Source organism: Oncorhynchus clarkii, chromosome 23 (assembly GCF_045791955.1).
Source record: "Oncorhynchus clarkii lewisi isolate Uvic-CL-2024 chromosome 23, UVic_Ocla_1.0, whole genome shotgun sequence".
Taxonomy (NCBI): Eukaryota; Metazoa; Chordata; class Actinopteri; order Salmoniformes; family Salmonidae; genus Oncorhynchus; species Oncorhynchus clarkii.
In genome coordinates, this window is record NC_092169.1 from 17,210,522 (window position 1) to 17,227,803 (window position 17,282).

The window sequence follows — 17,282 nt, forward strand, 5'->3', positions numbered from 1 at the left end:
TTGCTCTTCTTTTCAATTCGCTGCAGCTAGCGACTGGAACGAGCTGCAAAAAAACACTCAAACTGGACCGTTTTATCTCCATCTCGTCATTCAAAGACTCAATCATGGACACTCTTACTGCTTGGCGTGATGTATTGTTGTCTCTACCTTCTTTCCCTTTGTGCTGTTGTCTGTGCTCAATAATGTTTTTACCATGTTTTGTGCTTCTACCATGTTGTGCTGCTGCCATGTTGTGTTGCTACCATGTTGTTGTCATCTTGTGTTTTCATGGGTTGCTGCCATGCTATGTTGTTGTATTCGGTCTCTCTTCATGTAGTGTCGTGGTGTCTCTCTTGTCGTGATGTGTATTTTGTCCTATATTTTTATTTAATTTTTAATCCCAGCCCCCGCAAAAGGAGGCCTTTTGCCTTCTGGTAAATAAGAATTTGTTCTTAACTGACTTGCCTAGTTAAATAAGTGAAAATGAAAAATAAAATGTAAAGTTGTTGAGCCTATTCTTATCAACCATTGTTAGTCAACCATATCCTTCAATGCCACAACATTGTTTGCATTCAGACCACACAGATGTTTCACATGAAATAGATTGTATATATATTTATAGTGTCTTATCTTTTGACATATACTTATATAGTACCACAGTTATACATAATATAATAATATAATTTCTTTACTGGTTAGCTTGATGTTTTTCAGAATTATTTCACAGACGGCTCTTGAATCCAAAGGCAGAAACTTAGACAGGCTATGGGGGCTTTCTCTCAGTCCGTAGCCTTATTGGCTGGAGAGTTCCCCCAGGTAAACCCAGTAAAACATGACACAGCCAGCTTAAGAGCTCCACTTTCAGTCTAGAACTTGTTTGTGTTTGTGGTTTTATATGTATGTTCCTTCTAGAGCCAACAGTCAGATGAAAGGGGCCATCAGTCCATGGCCCTAGGTAAGGTAATATCACAACCTGTATGAGCTTATAGAGAGTTGAAGGACCCAGTTGTTTCATATGATTGACTGCGTTGAACTGAAACATGCCTGCGCTTCAGTTGGTGTTGTGCTATGCATCCATCCATTTATGTCTGCACATTGTAGTTTTCACCATAGCTGTCCATATAGTCAAAGGTCTTATAGCTGGGTCAATCTGTACTATCAGTACCTGTCAGGTTCATTTTGTGTGACCAATCAAAGTGATTATGCAGAATAACCCAATATAAGGGAGAAGTACTAGCATGTCCCCTGTCATATCTATGCTATTCATGTTCATGTTAATGTTCACTTTCACTGTCACATTAGTATCCATGGTGACTGTCATGGTATGGTTCCAAAGAACTCCTCACAGTTTCCCGTTGCCAGTCACGTCCACCGACATACAGCGACACTGTTTGACACGCTGTACCTTGCGATGGCGAAAGGTAGGTTGCAGGCCCGGACAGTCCAGCTGAACAGTGAGCTGGGTAAAGCGGTGTGGCCTGCAGAAGGAACAGGACTGGAAGGGCTCCTGGACCTTGTTGTGGTTTTTCCGGCTGGACCCTGGGCCTCGATTTGAGCTGGGGCCCATGAGGTGGGGGATGTAGAAGGAGTTACACTGGCCGTAGCAGAAGCGGTTGACCACCGTACGACTTCGGCAGCCCTCCTCGCTCACCGTCTGGCGGAGGGGTTGCGTCTTGCACCAGTCACGTCGGAGGTACCGGCGCTCGGTGACCACCAGGGCCTCCCGACTTGACGAAAGGACTTCGGGTTTCCGCGGCAACAGGCGCTGACGATCTGACAGGTTGCCTTTGGTCTTGAAAGGTGAGGGGATGGAGCCTTGGGGACGGGGCTTCCTTGTTTCTGTGGCTACGCAGAGTACCCCAGCCAGTAGGACTGGAAGAGTGATTCTCCAAAACATTCTGGGAAAGAGAAGACAGAAAGATTAGTAACAATGTTACTAAACCAAGATTGAGCCTTGTACCTTCACAGTATAAGCAGTGAATCTACCGTGAGCAGCATCTATTGGTTTAAGAATGTAGCGAGGTTAGGTCTACTAGGTATCTATCAATCCTTAAGCTATTCCAGTGTAATAGCACTCCGTCAGTGTGTGAATGTTTTGGTGTTTAGCCTATGTATGTGTGTGAACGTGCCCTTTTCAGTCTAGCCTTTCAGGCATCATTGAGGAGATCAATCTATCATCTGCAACTCCATTTGTCAATGTCTCTTTGTCATTACTTATATGTGCTTCTCAGCTACAGAACTTTATCCAGAAATAAACACTGGATAAAATAATCAGGCGTAATTAATGAAATAATTAGGCGATGCTTACTCTAGTTATAAACCATGCACCAGATATGTAAACATGCATTAGCAGGCCAATCGTAATGCTATTAGGGGAGTGAAACATTACACTGTGAGTCCAGATCCCCACTCTGTGACCAAGCCCTATAGAGCACAATGAACTGAGAGTGACCTAGCAAGTCTCTGTCTCTCTCCACACTGCCGATAGACAGATGTGAGACTGGGATGAAACCCCCCCCGTAAACACACACACACAGACATACATATACACACACACACAAAAACATACATACACAACCACACACACAATTCACAATGTCATCTGAAACGTTCTCTAGAATTTGACTTTCTGATTTGTGTTGAGAAAAGTATGCTTTAAGTTGAATATCCTTGTTGGGACTCTGAGGATTACTGGTATGTATGTATCTGTACATAACTGTCAGTGTTAATGCCAGTACAATTTGTCAATCACTCAAGAATCTTTGCAACAGATGTTGTTCTTGAATTGCATAGATAGTATAAAGTAACAATTCTGAATGTGGACCAAAACGCCCCAAGGTAATTGGCTGTTCCTATTCCCTATAAGACTTTTACATCCCTTCTCCATTTCCTGGACTTGCACACATTTTGACAGGGGACAATGACTTTATCATAATCCACTTTGGGTTTCTGTCTCTGTTTAGTTTCTGCTCTTGACCCTGGGTCATGGCGCTCTACCCTGTTAAGCTCTCTCAGTCTCAATGAAACTGTTCTAATGTTCACAGTAATCTATTGAGCAGCTGGGTCTACTGGGTCTTTGACCAGAGAGTAATTAAGTATGGAACAGTATACCCAGGAACCATGAGGCTGGTGGAGGGCTAGGAACTTTGAGGCTGGTGGAGGTCTAGGTACACTATACACAGGAACCATGAGGCTGGTGGAGGGCTAGGTACAGTATACCCAGGAACCATGAGGCTGGTGGAGGGCTAGGTACAGTATACCCAGGAACCATGAGGCTGGTGGAGGGCTAGGTACAGTATACCCAGGAACCATGAGGCTGGTGGAGGGCTATGTACAGTATACCCAGGAACCATGAGGCTGGTGGAGGGCTAGGTACAGTATATCCAGGAACCATGAGGCTGGTGGAGGGCTAGGTACAGTATCAGGAAATTCATATCTTGAAATTCATAACATCATATCTTGAAATTATATCTTCAAATTCTCACTCATCATCACAAATTGTAAAAAGCTAGTGACAGTGTCTCCTGAATAAATGATTGACATTGGGAAAAGAGGGTGTGCTATCATCCGAGCAATGATGTTGATGATTGATGTAAATCTGCTAGTTAGCTAGCTCAATTTATTTTACTAATTGTGATATTCCTCTGTTTTTCTACCTCTCTCAGCTGTGTGTATCAGCCAATCAGACTGAATATTGATGATGATGTAGGCTAAATCAAGTGGTAATAAAATGTTATGCTGCTGTCCCACATGAAATAATACTACAGTTTACGGTAGAATACTAGAGTGCTTACTATAGAAACATATACTGTAGAATACTATACTGCACACTGTAGTATCCATTGATCATGTGTAGTACTTACTATAAAATGTTGTAGTACACTGTAGAATACTATTGTGAATAAAAAGCACTGTCGTAAGTACTACACTAATGTCCGCAAAAATACTACAGTCTGTCAAAACACTACACTACACTTCTAACTATAGTAAATACTACAATATTAAATTTGCATATACCTTGCCCATTCCCCTCTGGGTCTACTGGGTCTTTGACCAGAGAGTTATTAAGTATGGAACAGTATACCCAGGAACCATGAGGCTGGTGGAGGGCTAGGAACTTTGAGGCTGGTGGAGGTCTAGGTACACTATACACAGGAACCATGAGGTTGGTGGAGGGCTAGGTACAGTATACCCAGGAACCATGAGGTTGGTGGAGGGCTAGTTACAGTATACCCAGGAACCATGAGGTTGGTGGAGGGCTAGGTACAGTATACCCAGGAACCATGAGGTTGGTGGAGGGCTAGGTACAGTATACCCAGGAACCATGAGGTTGGTGGAGGGCTAGGTACAGTATACACAGGAACCATGAGGTTGGTGGAGGGCTAGGTACAGTATACCCAGGAACCATGAGGCTGGTGGAGGTCTAGGTACACTATACACAGGAACCATGAGGTTGGTGGAGGGCTAGGTACAGTATACCCAGGAACCAGGATGGTAGTGGCAGGTTAAAAGGAGAAGACTGAATGAAAGGTGCATTGTGGATAATGGTGGTCATGAGAAGGACAAGGGAAGTCGAACCTCACCTCTTCAGTGTCATCCAGAGAAGAATAATTTTTTAAACGTAATTTATGCGTTGATGTCAGTAAGATATTTATGTTACGCACGACTGAGTCTGGCTAAACTCTAGCATGAAGACAAACGTCCTACATGCACATACACACTCGACCACACAGTGTCAAACCTAATCATGATTTTTCCTTTGGTCCCCACTGCATCTCATTGTCTTAACCCCATCCATAATTCTGTAATTTATTCACCAGTTAAACAAATGCAATTTGCCCTAAAAATGTTCATATTGTATGAACTCAGTCCTGGAAGGTGTTGTCTCTCTATTTCCCCTTCATTAGATAAGACTATCCCAGGTCTGGTGACTTACAAGGCCCTGGGGGTTGGAGGGATATCCTGACTGTGTACACAGCAGATGACATATGTTATACAGTCACGGCTTCAGTCCCTTCCCACTTCCAAACTTTGCCTATGTATGATACAGCCGACCCTGCCAGCTATCGTCATCATTCTCCCAGCTAGACAAATTGTGGTTTGGAAGTTGGGGTGGAAGTAGGGGGGTTAATGATAGTGTACAGAGAGACTGTTGGAAAACAAAACAAACTCTTTAGCCCTGACTTTAGTACTTGAGGCCTCCCTCATCTACCCCCTGACTCTCTTTCTCTCTCTCTCTCTCTTACTAATCATCATGGAGACTGAGCCGGAGGGAGACTATTGCATTTTTTTTTATCAGTGAGACAGAGCTAAACTGGACCACGCTATTATTGCACAATTACAAATACTAGGGTCTATATGCTTGAATAAACAGTCTCAGTCCTCGGGTCTACAAATACTGGACTCCAAAAACAAAACTGGGATAGCCATCTCCCAGAGTAAGAATTGCCAATAGCAACTTGAGCTTTACTGACTCCAGTGGGCAGCAACACTTGGATGGACATTCCGTCTGCACCAAAGTACATAGTTCCTTTATTGGAGCAGATCAACCATGTCAGGTCAAGGGTCCTTCAATAATCCAATCCGCTAATTATTCCGTCAATAAGTTCAAAGCAGTACCTTACACATGGGCCCTGAAATAAATTGCTACCAATGACAAGAACTGGCCCAAAAAGACAGGCCAAAACAAAGCCTGAGCCAGACTATAATTATAGCTAGGTGCGCCAGGAAGTTTCATAGACAGATAACTCACGTCAATTATTGTATTCAATTCAACAGGCCAAAGCTCACACACAGAAAACAAAACTCTGTGTTTTTACATGAAAGCAATTACATTAGGTGCAAGCATGTCATTATCTTAATTTGTGGCTTGTATTTCCCAAAACTGGCCTCTTCCGGCTCATTAAAAGTGAAAACGTCCATTTTGAAGAACTTTGGGTGAATGTGTCGAATGCCAACATGCCATGAGGGGACCCTGAGCTGTTTGGACAGCCATTTGTCACCACAATCCATCTTCATAATTTCTACTAGCTGAGAGATGCTATGCTGGTCTATTACAGTTAGGAGAGGCAGTTTGGACTCCATCGCCCTCAGCATTGGTGGAGATGTTTACCCTGCTCTGTACAGTACACACAGAATGAGAACAACATATTGTAGCAAACAGCAGGGCAGAGAAGTGAACCTGGGTCACTGGCATGAAAGACAAACCACCAGAGGCATTGCACCAATAGGGTTTAACCCGCATTGTGGGAATTGTAATGTGGCTCATATAGCGAGGATCGCTACAATATCATTGAAAGGGTGTTCCCCACCTAGAGGGAGTTAATCACGGCATAACATAACCAACCCTAAATTGGAGCTGAACACACAACGACAGGCCTGTACAGTCCCTACCAGTGTCTGTTTGGATAACTTAAATCTGTCAAGTGAGCACAGGAGGTTGGTGGCACCTTAATTGGGGAGGATGGGCTCGTGGTAATGACTAGAGCGGAATAGATGGAATGGTATCAAATACATCTCAAACATGTTTTGATGCCATTCCATTTGCTCCGTTCCAGACATTATTATGAGCCATCCTCCCCTAAGCAGCCTCCACTGCAAGTGAGAAAAACAGTGTTAAAAAATATACCGATTACAAGTCTAGAGAAGGTGGTATTTGAATAAATTAAACTTGTGAGATTCAGTGAGAATCAATTGCTCTACTCCAACAAGGCAAGGCATTGTTTAAATTTTAAAAACAGAGAGTATGTTTGGAAATGTATATTTAATATGCATTTTAAATCTGGTTGTTTGGATCCTGGATACTGATTGGACAAGCAGCGTTCCCCAACCGTGCTGTATTGGAAGTCACAGTCACACTATGGCTGCTAACAGTTCCATCTGAAAATGATCACTGCTCCTCCATAAGAATATCATGTTCACATTGCCATCCAAATCATTTCTTGTATTTATCACTACTCGCACATTATTTCACCTTGCCTCCAGCCTAGCATTTAGTTTGGTAGAGCAGGGTTAATGTAAGACTTGCTGTCTGCCTGTCCAACCTCGGAAACAATGTGTCTCTTTAGAATTTCTATCACTGTAGCTACAATACATAGAGTAAACAGTGCCCAGACTAGACGAGACAACTTCTTATGAACCAGGTGAAATCACGCATCAATGTCATTATCATGGACATATCCAAGTAAATGCCAATAGAAAAAAAGCTCAAACAAACAAAATATACAGCTAACGTCAATGTGTACTGTCACTTCAGGTTCAATGTTTGACGTGACTAAGTTATGTGAAGTTGGCTTGCTAGCTAAAACATGACAATAACGTTATCCAGCCTGCACAGCAAACATTTTGTTTAGAGCTGATAACCAGTCCTTTTGCATAGCAACTATGCAAAAATCATTTGTAGCAACATGACCAAAATAACTAACAACCAGAATTTCGTCTGGACTATATCTTCTCGTGGAAGAATGAAAGTATATGTAATTCATTGTTATTTGTATTTGTCGTTAACAGTTTTATAAAAGAAATAAGGCACGAGAGGCAGTGCTGCATCATGAATTAATTAAGCAAAAAGGCACAAGAGGCAGTGCTGTATCATGAATGAATTAAGCAATAAGGCACAAGAGGCAGTGCTGTATCATGAATGAATTAAGCAATAAGGCACAAGAGGCAGTGCTGTATCATGAATGAATTAAGCAATAAGGCACAAGAGGCAGTGCTGCATCATGAATATCGGGCCGAACATCGGCATTTACCTGTGACTGTATTCATGATACAGCACTGCCTCTTGTGCCTTATTGCTTAATTAACAAAGAGCTTGTTGGATTAAATTGGATATAATAATGGTGTGGGAAGGGTTTATATCAGGACAAAGATGTGTGTCCTGCCTAAAAATCATCTTTGGAATTGACATTTCAGCCATTTAGCAGACACTCTTATCCAGAACAACTTACAGTAGTGAGTGGATACATTTTCACACTGGTCCCCCATGGGAATCAAACCCTCAACCCTAGCATTGCAAGCACCATGCTCTACCAACTGAGCCACATGGAAATCAGAGTCTGTGACGCTAGGTGGAGCAGTAACCGGTGAGTCAGATCAGAAGCCATGCTCGCTACTCACACAACATTCACTCATGTCACACACATAATTCATCTCTCACATATTCACACTCTCTCTAATAGACACATGCACACTGATGGATTTACACTTTGACACAAAGTTACATTCTTACCTTAATGCTACCATACCTCTCACACCTACGCACATCAAATCATTGCTTACTAAAGGTCTTTCATTCATTAGCCAAATCAGCAATCACCCACACACCCATTAACTCACAAACGGCTCTCACCTTCATTAACATTCAGGAAAATGATTCCTATGATTGAATCCCACCCTCTATACTTGTCTCTCTCCAGCCTGAATAACTGACCAGCCACCAAGGACCACAGCATGTCCTGAAGGAGAAAGACAGTGACTGTACCTCTTGCCACAGTGTCCCGGGACAGTGGGGTGATCCTGTCTCCGTTAGGGGTAGCTGTCCACCCTTACCAGTCCTGGAGAGTGAATCCTGGTATTGGTTTCCATGGGAACAGCAGTGGTTGCTGAGGTGGATTGTCAGTTGCGTGTCCCAAGGTCTGTGGTCCTGTTTCTCTCCACTGAGTCTGTATTTTTGAGTTTATTAATAATGCATGTCTATCTCATATCCATCTCAAATATATAATACATGTAATTATCTCTTAACCTTTCTCTGTAATCTTTCTTTCCATGCCAATGGGTTTCTATGTCTGTGTATCCTAGTTCTGTGTCTGTAGGTCTGTGCGTCTCTGTATGTCTCCTGCTGGGTTTGGACTCTCACTTCTGCTTCCTCCTAGACATAGACGGGGGCTTTCTATTGGCTCTGATCACAACATGAATCAAACCAAGCCTCACCTCTCTCCCTTCCCTACCTCTTTTTCTCAATACTTATCCCCCCTCCTCTTTCCACAAACATACTCACTGCTGACTCTCCAGTCTTGAAATCCCGTCAGTCTTTTGCTCTCTCCCTCCCGGTTCCCTTCTTCCCTCTATTACTCCCTCTCTTAGTCTGATACCCCAAATCCCTCTTGCTCTCCCACCATTTCCCCTTCACGCAATTTCCTCCCTGGCTTACCCTTCGTCTCTAGCTCACTTTCATACTCATCTCTCTCTCTCTCTCTCTCTTTCCATCTATCCACCTTTCTTCTCACCTGAACATGAGGTGGGTAAAATGATTAGGGGTGTTCCAGTGCCACTGGAAAGTCTTCAATACAGAGCTCTCTTTGGGTGTGTGAAATCACATAATCCATAAATCAGTCTTACTCCTGCGTCGACTCCATACTCCATACGTCGACAGGACCCTTTGAAATTGCCATTCCCATTCCTTTGGTTTAGGCATACAGAAGTAAGACAATTATGTGTGTGGTTCTGATTTCTGACCACTGGAACTAAGACAAAAAACACTGTCTGTAATTCACCATCAAAGATCTGAAACGTCTACAAAATAAAAGAGCGTCAGACTCGCCAAACAATAACTATTTCATCATTTCATCATACCAGTAGAGAATGGCACGACACTACAGCAGCAGAATTCAGGCCTCAGTCTTTGTCCATACTTTGACTAATGTCTTTAGTCATGGTTTCTCATTGCTTAAATATACTGAGTGGCCTAAAGGTTATGGTTGGTGAAACTTTGAATATTGTATTAGAATGAAGCCTTACTTTTTGTACAGTATAGGAAATGTCTACATTTTTTGACAAATAACACATTTGAACAAAATCAAGCAAAGCATAATTTGTTGTAAACATAAAACGTATTCCCTTAAGTTACAGTAAAATAATAGAAAACGAGCTACTGCTCTGTTAAATCTACCACCATCTAGCTGTAACAACTAAAACTGCAGATGACAGTCTGTCCCCTCAGCAGACAGAGCAGAGAGAGATTGATAATGATCTATTACAATGACCCCAGATCAGTATGTCCATCTACTCTTTGCTGGCCAGTACAAAATGTATTGATTCATTACCAGGACAGTGAAAACAGATAAAGGGACAACTTTAATACATTTTTAAGTGTCTTTAAATATGGTATAAAAATAAATGCAGGAGAGAGTAACAAAGAATTACGTTTTACATTAGACAGAAAACACCTTTTCTTACAGCTCAAATGTGACTTTACAAGTGTAATGAAAACTGTGCTAATTATTGTAGTGCAATAAAATCAATGCAAAATGAACATAACAATTTACATTTATGCATACCGCACAACACTTCCCTTAGCGTGACCAAAGTATCAGTGATTACAGATCGAGTATTGTATAGTGATGATATTTTGAATAGATTTTACTGTTAAGCTCATGTTTCCTTCATTTTTTTTTTCTGACATTATTAGCTCAGCGGGAGAGGGACATACGTGTCCATCAGATATGGTGTAAGTAACTGGACGCTGACTTTCTGGAAAGGCATTATCCAGCCCCAATATTTGTAAAAGTCTCCAAATGCCTCTCCTTTCCAATAGTAGACATAGATCAGGTAAAAGGAATAACAAGTCTTCTCCTTGGACATGCAACATCTGATGTACTGTCCCGCTCATCGTCTGAGTGGAAAGCAAACGGCGATGATGTAGAAATGATATGGTCCTCCTCTATATCCGAGAGTGGCTATGTTTTAGCATGATGGCACAAGACTGGTCAGCCTCTTTGATGTAAGGGGTTTCCCCTGTCAGAAGAAGAAGAGGATAGGGATTGAGAAGATACAGTAGAAAATGTAATCATATATCCATCCTGACACCATCCTGTAATCTTAGTGTGTGGAAAAGTCATACTGTATGTCAGCAGAGGGTGTAAGAGTTCTACCAGTTTGGAATATGGAAGTGTGTGTGAGGGAATGTCTGGTTTATACTGACATCCTATGGGCATCAAGTGTACAACTTGATATGGCATCATACTGTGTTATGTGATGTCAGACATGCTGTAGGTTCCTGAATCTGAGTAAAGTTCATTCAATTAATACAGTTTACATCAAGAGCTATCAAGAGCTTAATGCACTCATGTGAGGGAAAACACAGGATGACAGTAAGTGAGGTGAGCAACCACATGCAATTTACTGTAACACTCGGCACAGAGCTTTGGCATTATTACCTGGAAGCAAAATCCTTCAAAACAAGTTCTTACTTTTCTGTGGGGACAAGGAGAGAACACAGAATGAGGGAGGACATTTTGGCAGGTTGGTTTCAGAGGCCAAAATGTGAGACATGCAGGAGAGGTCACATGCCTCTGTCCTGAAACAGCTCAGCTGACTCATCTAACTCTCAGAAGAGTTAACTCATCAAATGCATCCTACATTAATAAAACATTAATAAAACGTGACTTCACAAGAATAGACGGGTTGGTTGTTCTCCACAAAACTGACATTTGTGCAACTATGGGGCAAAACAGACGGGGTTGGTTTAGACTGTTGACAACATGTAAACTATGGTTAATCTCCAAATGAGCACTTTTTTGCACAATGAGCACTTTTTTCTCTGAAATACATCGTTATAGTTGTTAGTTAGTTAGCTTCCGAATTTTTGCCATATTAGCATAGACATGACATCAGTCAAAACACCTTAAAACAAGACATGGTATCTATAACAAGATACGAGCTGAAACGAGCTACCTATGATACCCCACATGGCAGCTTCTTGTAATTGTTGCTAGCTATCTGACGGTTCAGAATCATATCAATGAACGCCTTCCGGCCACAGCGATGCACGTGCATAATTTTTGTGACGTTTACAGCCAACCCGTCTACTGTATAAAAACAATATTAATAGGTCATGTCCAAATATACACTGACGTTCAAAAGTTTGGGGTCACTTAGAAATGTCCTTGTTTTTGAAAGAAAAGTCCATTGTAGCTGAAAACGGCTGATTTTTAATGGAATATTTAGATAGGCGTACAGAGGCCAATTGTCGGAAACCATCACTCCTGGCATGTTGTGTTAGTTAATCCAAGTTTATCATTTTAAAAGGCTAATTGATCATTAGAAAACCCTTTTGCAAATATGTTAGTACAGCTGAAAACTGTTGTTCTGATTAAAGAAGCAATAAAACTGTCCTTCTTTAGACTAGTTGAGTATCTGGAGCATCAGCATTTGTGGGTTCGATTACAGGCTCAAAATTGTCAGAAACAAAGTTTCTTCTGAAGCTTGTCAGTCTATTCTTGTTCTGAGAAATTAAGGCTATTTCATGTGAGAAATTGCCAGGAAACTGAAGATCTCGTACAACGCTGTGTACTACTCCCTTCACAGAACAGCACAAACTAGCGCTAATCAGAATTGGAACACAGGAATGATGGTTGCTGATAATGGGCCTCTGTACGCCTACGTAGATATTCCATAAAAAAATCTTCCGTTTCCAGCTAAAATAGTAATTTACAACATTAACAATGTCTACACTGTATTTCTGATCAATTTGATGTTATTTTAATGGGCAAGAAATGTGCTTTTCTTTCAAAAACAAGGACATTTGTAAGTGACCCCAAACTTTTGAACGGTAGTGTACTTGTGCTCTTATTGCATCTAGCTCTTGAAATGTAATGGTGAATGTCTAACTACCATTGTTGCAAAATTATTGTTTTCATTATTAAATGTCTTATCAATCAGTTAATCGTGAAATATATAGGCACTTTTTTCAAATGAAACACAATAATTCTGTTCAAAAGGAACAAATCTCTTAGGGCCGGATTCAATTAGATCCGCTTTAGCCGACATCTGATGTTTCGATGGTGTTGGAGGTGGAACTGCTTTAGAGCTGTCAAATCCACAAGTATTTCACTTTTGTCCATGTTGACTTTGTAGCTTGACATAGAGCTGTATGTACCCAAAAGCTATTGTAGTTTTGAGAGGGATCCGGTCGGGTCAGGGAGGAAAAATAATGTTGTCTAAGAACAATGAGACCTTGTGCGTTATCTGGCCTACCTGAAAGCCCTTTAGGCCAGGATCCGTTATTATGGCCTCTGCGAGGGATTCTGTGGCTAGCACAAAAAGGAGTGGGGAAAGTGAACACCCTGTCTACTACCTCCGAAGAGTGGGAATGTGGCTGACATCATGCCATTAGTGGTGATCTTAGCTTGCGGTTCATGGTATAAAGTCATAACCCAGTTGACAAACGAAAGTTACATTTACCAAGGACCTTGAATAGGTATGGCCATAATAGGTATGGCCACTTGTTGGGGAATAATCAGAATAGTTGGGTAACATAGATAAGATGTTTTATTTTCATTATATGCTTGTGAGTTACTTCTCATCAGAATGTATCTTGTTGTACTATAGTGGTGGCCATTTGCAGTTATCTGTTCTCTGTCAAGGTTTCAGTTACTTGGCTCGCAGAGAGGGGAGAGGTCAAGCTTGTCTTCATATGTAAACATATCTTTTAAACCATGTTTAAGGGACGATTGAGTGGGAACCAATTATCTCTTGGCTACACAATGTCTGTGTGCCAGTCACAGTGTCTCTGTGATCTTATCAAGGAGGGGTGTATTTGATATATGCCTGTTGATGAGGTTTTGTTTTATGGTCCTGAGAGCGAGATAAGAACATAGTTTAGGAGACAAAGCTGAACGATAATTTATAGCCAATGCTGTCTGGCTATGTGTGTCTTTGCTATAAAGGATCTCAGTTGCAATATGTAAGGACTCTCAGAGAATTCATTTATAGATACTGAATTGATCCGAGAGTCACAGGGTTGTGATGGAGCTCATATAATTAAAGATGGACTTTATGATAACTCTGACTTGTGTGTGGTTTGCTCTCATGATTTGGTAAATACAGGAAATTTCCACGACACCTCTCCAGCCTATAAAAGGCCTTTTCAGCGTCTAGAGATACTGTTATACTATGATCACTCCTCACACTGTGAATTACGTTGAATAACCAGCACAAATGATTGGTGGAGGATCAGGTTTGGCAAATATTGTCCTAATCTGTTAGCCAACACCTTAGAAATTGATTTATAGTTGGCATTGAGGAACCTTATCGGCCTATAGGAAGAGCATTGTAGAGGATCTTTATTTTTTGATGTATAACTTTTATAATAGCCGTGGAAAAGGAGTCCGGAAGGCTCTGCGTCTCAGCAGATACATTTAGAACATCCATCAAGAGAGGAATAAGCAAATCCTTAAACTCCCTATAAAACGATTTCTGTTTTTGTAAAGGGCCGATCTAGTTCGTTTTGGTTTTCAATTGTAGACAGTATATCATTGCTGGTTCCGTTCCATCAGAAGTGTCTAACTTAGAATAGTATTGTTTAAATTAATCATTAAGGCTTTGAAGACCTTACCTTCTTCTTGGCCTGTAACAGCTCCTGATAGGCACTGGAACGGATGAAGCGGCTATAGGAGTCACTCTTCATCAGCTTGAAGATGTGATCCTGTAAACCACAAGGAAATGGTACAACCACAGGTCACGTAGTAAGAACCCTTGATAAGATTCAACGTTCCAGAATACTTTATGTTCTGAAGAATGTACTGAACAGTATAGTAGCTTATCCAGCTGATACATAAGTCAGTAACTTGCCTATGTAAAGTTCACTGACATATTATTATAGCGTTACCTGTGCGTCTTCAAAGGCATAGCGTCCAGGGTCCTTGACATTCTGGGTGGTCTTGTCGTAGCTCTTAGAATCAACATTGATGGCACTGGGAGCTCCAGAGGCCAGGAACTCCTGCCAGATCTCCTGAACCCGGGTCGGGACCTCCCGGATTGGCCTCTTCTTCACCTCCTGGACCGCTAGCCAGAACCTGCAAGACACAACACAGTGTGTAAAAAAATATATAGAATTTATATATAGTACCAGTCAAAAGTTTGGACACTCATTCAAGGGTTTTTCTTTATTTTTACTATTTTCTACATTGTAGAATAATAGTGAAGACATCAACACTATGAAATAACACATATGAAATCATGTAGTATGACTTGATGACAGCTGTGCACACTCTTGGCATTCTCTCAACCAGCATCATGAGGTAGTCACCTGGAATGCATTTCAATTAACAGGTATGTCTCGTTAAAAGATCATTTGTGGAATTTCTTTCCTTGTTAATGCGTTTGAGCCAATCAGTTGTTTTGTGACAAGGTATGAGTGGTATACAGAAGATATCCCTATTTGGTAAAAGACTAAGTCCATATTATGGCAAGAACAGCTCAAATAAGCCAAGAGGAACGACAGCACATCATTACTTTAAGACATGGTCAGTCAATCTGGAAAATTTCAAGAACTTTGAAAGTTTCTTCAACTGCAGTTGCAAAAACCATCAAGCATTATGATGAAACAGGAGGACCGCCACATGAAAGGACGACCCAGAGTTACCTCTGCTGGAGAGGATAACTTAATTAGAGTTACCAGCCTCAGAAATTGCTGCCCAAATAAATGCTTCGCAGATTTCAAGTAACAGACATACAGTTGAAGTCGGAAATATACATACACTTAGGTTGGAGTCATTAAAACTCGTCCTTCAACCACTCCACACGTCTTGTTAACAAACTATAGTTTTGACAAGTCGGTTAGGACATCTACTTTGTGCATGACACAAGTCATTTTCCAACAATTGATTACAGACAGATTATTTCACTTATAATTCACTGTATCACAATTCCAGTGGGTCAGAAGTTTACATACACTAAGTTGACTGTGCCTTTAAACAGCTTGGAAAATTCCAGAAAAGCTTCTGAAAGGCTAATTCACATAATTTCAGTCATTTGGAGGTTTACCTGTAGATGTAACATCTCAAGACATCAGTCAGGAAGTTAAAGCTTGGTCGCAAATGGGTCTTCCAAATGTACAATGACCCCAAGCATACTTCCAAAGTTGTGGCAAAATGGCTTAAGGACAACAAAGTCAAGGTATTGGAGTGGCCATCACAAAGCCCTGACTTCAATCCTATAGAAAATTTGTGGGCAGAACTGAAAAAGCGTGTGCGAGCTAGGAGGCCTACAAACCTGACTCAGTTACACCAGCTCTGTCAGGAGGAATGGGCCAAAATTCACCCAACTTAAAGCTTGTGGAAGGCTACCCGAAACATTTGACCCAAGTTAATCAATGTAAAGGCAATGCTACCAAATACTAATTGAGTGTATGTACATTTCTGACCCACTGGGAATGTGAAGAAAGAAATAAAAGCTGAAATCAATCAATCACTCTCTGTCACGCCCTGACCTTAGTTATCTTTGTTTTCTTTATTATTTCCGTTAGGTCAGGGTGTGACGAGGGTGGTATGTGTGTTTTTTTCTATTGTCTAGGGTTTTTGTATATCTATGGGGTTTTCGTATGTCTAGGTAAATGTAGGTCTATGGTGGCCGGAGTTGGTTCCCAATCAGAGGCAGCTGTTTATCGTTGTCTCTGATTGGGGATCCTATTTAGGTCGCCATTTTTCCATTTTGGTTTTGTGGGTTATTGTCTATGTGTAGTTGCATGTTAGCACTCGTGTTGTATAGCTTCACGTTCGTTTTGTTTCTTTGTTAGTTTGTTTAGTGGTTTTCCTTCATTAAAAGAAGAATGTATGCTTATCACGCTGCGCCTTGGTCTCATCAATATGACGAACGTGACAGAATAACCCACCACATCAGGACCAAGCAACGTGAAAGGGAGGAACGGCGCTTTGTGGAAAAATGGGCCTGCGACGAAATACTGCACGGTAAAAGATCCTGGACGTGGGAGGAGATTTTGGCAGGAGAGGATCGCCTACCATTGAGGCAGGTGGAAACTGCGCAGGAGGAACGGCGAAGTAAGAGAGGACATCAACGACGTCGGGGAGGTAGGCCACAGAAACCCCAAGAACATTTTGGGAGGGGACACATGGAGCAGTTGGCGAAGTTGAGGGGTGAGTCTGAGATTGTCGAGGAGTTATTGGACAGAATGGAGGAGAGTGAATGGAGGGGAGATTATGAGACAATCGAGGAGTTGTTGATGAAATTGGAGGAGAGTGAAGAGAGAGAGCTGTTGGTTTGGCGTAGTATGCACGGCATTCACCCTGAGGAGCGTGTTGGCTGTCCGATGCCACCTGTGTCAGTTCCTCGTACTCATCCTGAAACGTGTTAAAGTTCCGGAACAATTGATGCCGGCTATACACACCAGGTCTCCAGTGTACCTTCACAACCCAGTGTGTTCTGTTCCTAATCCTCACACTCTTCCTCCAATGTGCCTCCAGGGTCCAGTACGCCCTGTTCCTGCTCCTCGCACTCGCCCTGAGGTGTTTGTCCCCAGCCTGGTACCACCAGTGCCGGCACCACGCACCAGGCCTACAGAGCGC

The 17,282-nt window shown here is 41.8% G+C and overlaps 2 protein-coding genes across 3 annotated transcripts in view; both read right to left on the reverse strand.

Moving 5' to 3' along the window:
• Nucleotides 1–699: 699 nt before the first annotated feature.
• On the reverse strand, nt 700–8,783 carry LOC139381693 (gremlin-2-like). Its single transcript, XM_071125395.1, has 2 exons — nt 8,462–8,783; nt 700–1,877 (listed from the first exon to the last, which is right to left on the reverse strand). The coding sequence occupies exon 2, from the start codon at nt 1,874–1,876 to the stop codon at nt 1,322–1,324; it is 555 nt and encodes a 184-aa protein (XP_070981496.1). The 5' UTR covers nt 1,877; nt 8,462–8,783; the 3' UTR covers nt 700–1,321.
• A 1,251-nt stretch (nt 8,784–10,034) lies between these two features.
• Nucleotides 10,035–17,282, reverse strand: part of LOC139381170 (regulator of G-protein signaling 7-like) — a 113,537-nt gene continuing 106,289 nt past the window's right edge. Inside the window, exons 15-18 of one of the 2 annotated variants that reach the window (XM_071124555.1) lie at nt 14,588–14,774; nt 14,315–14,404; nt 11,136–11,172; nt 10,035–10,713 (exon numbers count right to left, since the gene is read on the reverse strand). In XM_071124555.1, coding sequence (XP_070980656.1) covers nt 11,152–11,172; nt 14,315–14,404; nt 14,588–14,774 — 298 coding nt within the window. In that variant the 3' untranslated portion in view covers nt 10,035–10,713; nt 11,136–11,151. The remainder of the gene's footprint in view (nt 10,714–11,135; nt 11,173–14,314; nt 14,405–14,587; nt 14,775–17,282) is intronic. The other variant, XM_071124554.1, reaches the window with a different exon arrangement.